This window comes from Kryptolebias marmoratus, linkage group LG24 (assembly GCF_001649575.2).
Source record: "Kryptolebias marmoratus isolate JLee-2015 linkage group LG24, ASM164957v2, whole genome shotgun sequence".
Taxonomy (NCBI): domain Eukaryota; kingdom Metazoa; phylum Chordata; class Actinopteri; order Cyprinodontiformes; family Rivulidae; genus Kryptolebias; species Kryptolebias marmoratus.
This window is the reverse complement of record NC_051453.1, coordinates 16486016-16491990: the sequence shown is the minus strand read 5'-3', so window position 1 is coordinate 16491990 and position 5975 is coordinate 16486016. Positions and strand designations below refer to the sequence as shown.

Genomic DNA, 5975 nt, shown 5'->3' with positions numbered 1-5975 from the left:
TCTTATTCTTAGCAGTTTCCTTGGGCTTTTGGCCATTGCTTTAGGAGTGGTCAATAAATCTGAGATAATATGTAAGGTTAGTGGAGACTGCTTCCAAATACTCTTAAATAGCCTTTTGAGTTTTAGCTTCCTGGGTTGACAAAAATAGACTTTGAGAAGACCATAATTTATGAAGTGAACAGCTCCAGGGTCCTGATGAGAGCACCAGACCTGTCTGTTGCTACGACTGGCCCCAGAATTTGGCAAAAGAAGCCGAAAGTCGTTCAGGTTGGGAGTCCAAAAAGGAGGGGTTTAAGAGGAGCGGGTCTCTGAAGGGGAGAGTGGGATGACCAGTAAACGTATCACAGCGATAACAGGGAGGTTTGGCTAATAAATGACCCCGGAGCTTCACGTCTCTGAGCAGGAACTGTGCATACGACTGTGACTAAATGCTTCCCAGATGTAGACAGGATGGGACAAATGCACATAAACGTGTCTACTTTAAGACCACCTCATATTCAGATTATCAAATGTATCAACAGGTACTGCTGCTTTTGCTTTTATGGTGCACCTATATCTACAAAAAGAAACTTTATTTCCTTCAAAATAAGACTTTTACGCTTAGTTATGCGTAATAGTACCAATATAAACTAAACTAGTTCAGCTTTTAATTAAATTAGTCTTTCAAATCTTCATTTTTGCAGTTTAATTTTACCATTTGATCCATTGAACAAATGGCAACAATTCTTGTTTCTGTGGAACGTTTTGTTCTTTTACATACATAAGAGGTCTGCCTCCGATAGAATTACACATTTGAAATACAAATTTTTTAAAAAAGTAGAAAAATCTAAGTATTATAAATAAATGTGATACTGCATCATCATCACAGCTCACTGTATTATTTTTGCAGACACAAATTTGTTGTGGAGGCATAGAAAATTGTTGGATGTTGGAAACATTCATTATTTTTAAGCCCAGGAGGGAAAAAAATAACAACTTGATACATGATCCATGCTTCTTCCTGCAGCTCCACCAGTCCTGGAAGACATCACATCTTCAGCTTTATGACAAACACAACCCGTAACAACATGTTTATCTGATGTCAGGAGGAGTTTGTGCTGTTTTAAAGCTGTGGTTGAGGATGGAATGTGCTCCTCCGGATCTCTGAGGGTAAAGGGCGCCTGAATTTATGAGATTTTTAATCCACTGAGATTGTACCACAGGAAAAGGAGTTTTTGATGTGGCTTTGGGGAGACGAGATGGCCTTCGTTTTTGAATTGTTTTGTAAGCTTCACCTGACTTCCCCAGCTGTGGCGACTTTTATTAAGCAGGCTTCAGCTGAAAACATGCCATGTACGCGAAAACAGCTCAGCTTACACACTGCTCCGCTTTCAGATCTGGAAAAGCTGGATTCGCTTTCAAAGTGAACATTTTTCCATTCCATAAATTTTGCGCTTCACTGAGCTCACCCTCGAATGAAGACCGTCCAAGGTTTTTCAAACGTTCGGAGGGACGGCTCCTTCTACCATGAGGCTGTTGCCATTAATGATGGAAACAGTCGACCTGATACATATTCCTGCTGGGATTCATTCTGTTTACGACCAAATCCAAGCGGCACCGAAAGCACTCGGAGCTCAGTGAATAGAACCTTTTATTTTAACTTTCCCCAAAAGACGCCGAGTGCGTGGATCAGCTTTCACTCTTTCTTGTCTGTGACCCCTCCACTGACCTTTACCTGGTTTTTATTACCATCATACTGTTAGAAATATGGTGATTGGAACTCTGCTGTCACTAAACCGACTTTTAACAGTCTGTAAGGGGGAAAGGTGGGATTTAAAGCCACTTTTAAAGAACCACTGTTTGCGAGCAGTCTGTAATCTACATTAAATTAAAGACCCAGCATTCTTTGAAGGAATGCATATCGCCTGCTGCCTTTTGTGGCCATTTTAAACTGAGATCATCTTATAAAGGGACTGCATTATAGCTGATTCGGTCAAATCTTGAAAGCAGATCTTGCCCGATGTGTTTGCCATCAGAATAGATGTTGGGAAGGACTCTCAGCTACTACCACATTGAACTTTAGCTCAACATCTGTAATATTGACTGAGTTGTAGCCACTTTTGTGTTGGCTGAGGACGATGAACTGTGGCGGCTTTTTTTGAATTTGGTTGACTCCACCAGTTAATCGACTGTAAATATGCATCTAATGATTATTTTCCAAGTTTCAATCAAATCGGTGCTGTGGTTGATGAGATATTTTGCTGACAGACACATTGGGTGACAAGAAGGAAACTAATTTGGAGAGCCGAAGAAAACAGTGACTCGGGATACAACAGAAGTACATCCCTTCACAATAATTCTCAGTTCATTATGTTTTGAATTGGATGGTTTGCATTATTTATAACTTGACGGAGTTTTTGAAGTAATTCTGAATAAAGAGGTCAATGAAAACACTGTCAGGAAAGTCGGAACTCAGTGCAACAAACATGTGACCACAGATACAGTTGCAGCAGGATATAGGAGCTCCAGCAGCCCTCCTCCTGAAAGAACGCCACAGATGGAGCACTGCTTTGACAAATAAACGCAAAAGCGCCCCAGACTTTTATGGACGATGTCCTAAAACAAAACATAACAAGCATCGTCTTGTTTTGTTTTCAAAGGTGGGAACATTTTTGGCTTTGGTAACAGGCATTAGCTCCTCTTGGATCCTGCAGGTTTGGCGTGAAAGTGAATTGTAAAGCTAGATTTATATAGATTTACCAAAATCAGAAAAGCATGTTAATATACAAATAAATACAGAACAACACCAGCGAGAAAGTGGAGGTGTGATACTGTGCAGAGGTTTTGAGCCACACCTCGTTTGTCTTTTACTTCAAGACTTTGTAGCGATCTTGATCCACTGCTCTTCAGGCTTTCTGAAGCACTTTTTTAAATTTTGTATTGGGTGGACTTTTCTAAAAATCCAACCAGGAATCCCGTCCGAATCATTCCAACCAAACTGAACCATTCAAGCACCCAACCAGCCTGAGGGGTAAACCAATGTGTACAAAAAGGAAGAAATTGGGTTTTTAGAATTTTGCCTATATTTCTTTATTTTTAGAGACAAAAATAACACAGTTTGCCAGGCAATGTTATTCAGCTTCATGAAGGTGGTTCCCAAGGAGCTTTGAGCTAAAAGTTTCCAGATGAGCCAAATAAAACATAAGTTAGCATAAATTTCTTCAGAATATTCCATTTGGATAAAGTTCATCAGCTGTAGCTATAGGCTTTTATTAAGGCCTGCCACTGTTTTTTATTAATAACTTTCCCCTGTTTTTCCAAATATTCAAGGACACACCGCACACCAGGTAGAAATATTCACAATAGTGTTTCAGAAGGCACTTCGCTGGTGTAAAAATGTGTATTTTTTTGGGAGACAAAGCTAACTTATGTGCTTTTTGTGGCATGCTGCCACTAACAAAAGGCTTAATTATATCATTTAAATGATTTTTTTTTTTTCATAAGTTGCTCCTTCAAAAGTGGTTTGGTACAAGAACTGAACAAGAAACAAGTTTAAAAACAAACACAGACAAAAAAAAAAAAGTTGGACCCTTGGAAACAAAACAAAAGCAGTCCTCAGGACTTTGCATAATACTATATTTTTTAATCAAAATATACATTAAGGAGATACCCTCACTTGGAAGATAAATATACCTTACGTTTGTTTACAAAACTACAACAACATGAACACATTTGACTGCAGTTCATTTTAACAGCCACAACAAATGAGAACATGTGTTTTAAAGCATTAGTAGGACCACACTCCTCTGTCCTGCCTCAAATATATATAATTGCTGTTTTTGTATCTTCCATATTTCGTGTCAAAGGTGACACTGTGGAAGTTCCAGTTCTACCCGAACAGGCCGGGATCGTGCAGAGTCAGGGTGCGCAGCAGGCGCTGGAAGTCCTGCGGGGTCCACGGCTCTCGGTGCGTCTCCAGGGCGGAGGCGCTGCTGCTGTCGGGGCTGATGCTCTGCGGGTCGTTGAACGTCACCAGGACATCCGTGGAGAACTGCGGCAGGCGGAGCAGACCCAGGTGGACGGCCACCGTGTTCCTCGCCTCCTCGTTGAACTTGGACACGCGCTGCGTTCCCGTCAGCGTCCAGGCGCAGCCGCACTCCGCCAGGGACAGATCGGCTCTGGGCAGCGCCGCCACACCGGAGACCTCGAAGGCGCCGGGCTCCAGAGCCTCGTTGCCGCCCGCGAGGTCCTCAAAGTGGTACCTGGCCGCGTCCTCGTCGGCCACCTGAGCCTGGTACTCCAGGAGCTCCACGATCAGGCTCTGGTCGGTGTGGGGGTGGGCGAACACCTCCTGGTTGTCCGGGATCTCCCTCAGCTCGCTGATGTCCGTGGCGCCGAGGGGCACGGCCGCTGACAGCGCGCCTCCAAACAGAGCGCGAGGCTTCGGAGCGCTGCCTCCTCCTCCTCCTCCTCCTCCTCCTCCCCCGACACTCTGCATGTCTATGCGAAGCCTGGAAACACCAACAAACACAACGACTGCTAGTGACTGCCCGCTCAAAGAAAACAACACATGTTTCATTATTAGAAATGCTGAAAATGCTATCCTAGCTCACCAAGTTCTCGTGTGCAGTGAAACTTCCTTGTTTTTCTTCTTCTTCTTTTCCCACAACAGCCGCAATCAGCTCTCTTCTGCCCCCTACGGTGAGCAGAAGCATTGCAGTTTAATGGTTTAAAATAGGTGTCCCTGTGTGGGTTTGTTTGTAAGTCTTTTACCAAAATATCTCATGAACCACAAGAGAAATTGTATTTAAACTTTCAGAAAGTAATTATTGGATGTACAACTACAGTTGCTTAACTTTTGGAGTCAGCACAATTCAAGATTTTACATATATAACCAAATTCAAAGCCAACTGACCTTACAAAACACAAAAAATCCTATAATTCAGTCGATTTGAAAGATATTGGGCTAAAATTTGGCTTGGTTGTAGCCGAGAGTAATTCACAACACACACTCCAAGTGCTACACATTGTGTGAGATCTTAGCATAAACTGTTGGAGTCAACCCTGTTTGACTGTAAGCAAAATATCTCATGATCTACTTTCAGAAATAATCATCGGAAGATGAGTGAGAACTCATGGAACTTGGAAAAGAAAACATAAAATTGTCATGACTTATCAACAACAGGTGTTACCTTATAATAAACTCCTCTATTACAGGTTTGAGGGCAAAGATTTCACAAAAAGGCCAAGATCAGACAAACACCTGAGACTCCACACAGGAACAAAACCATCAGTGATTTTTGCGGATAAAGATTTAAGCAAAAGGCACACACCTCAAAGTCCACACATGAAACAAATCTCCAATTTGCAAGGACTGAGTGCATTATTTTAGACAGATAGATAAAAGTTTTGATGTGATCTTACAGCTAAGATCTGTTTTAAATGACAGTTCTGAACAGCCTCTTATAGACCTACCCACAGAGAGGGGAAAAGGAGTCAAGGAGTAACAATAATAAAATCATATTATTGCGTTACTCTCCATGAGACCCCATATTTGTTTGTTTGTTTGCATTCTCTGCATAGATAGATAAATAAATAGATAGATTTTGAAAACTGGGCTAAAACAAGAAAGTTATGGTTAGTTAACGATAAGATTCCCAAGCAGGCCAAATAATGTAAATAATGTCTAATCTGTTTTACATGTGCAACATAGTCCAAAATGCCTTTTTAAAATCATAACTTTCTTGATATTTGTGTTAAATAGAACAGGTAGCTCTGTTATATAACATTCCTATTTACTTTAAAACTTCATTTTAAAGCAGTTTTATTAAATGGCTGCTCTCGCAGAATATTACTCAGTGCAGTGGCAACAATTAATCTCGATTTTGAAGGTACTGCACACACTTAAATGACAACGAAGCACCCCCAAAACGAGCAAGGAACGGGTGGTGTTGTCACGCTGTGGAACATCTGCAGCTGCTCCTCCAGCTGTTTGC

General features: G+C 41.6%; 1 protein-coding gene across 1 annotated transcript; it reads right to left on the bottom strand.

Annotated features, from left to right (window-relative positions):
- Positions 1-3044: 3044 nt before the first annotated feature.
- rangrf (RAN guanine nucleotide release factor) lies at positions 3045-4672 on the bottom strand. Its single transcript, XM_017428762.3, has 2 exons — positions 4593-4672; positions 3045-4490 (listed from the first exon to the last, which is right to left on the bottom strand). Exon 2 carries the CDS (start codon positions 4475-4477, stop codon positions 3869-3871), a length of 609 nt encoding a protein of 202 aa, XP_017284251.1. The 5' UTR covers positions 4478-4490; positions 4593-4672; the 3' UTR covers positions 3045-3868.
- Between the last annotated feature and the right edge of the window lie 1303 nt (positions 4673-5975).

Excerpts from the sequence above, each read along its gene's own strand:
- rangrf (XM_017428762.3), bottom strand. The coding sequence starts at position 4,477 with ATGCAGAGTGTCGGGGGAGGAGGAGGAGGAGGAGGAGGAGGAGGCAGC.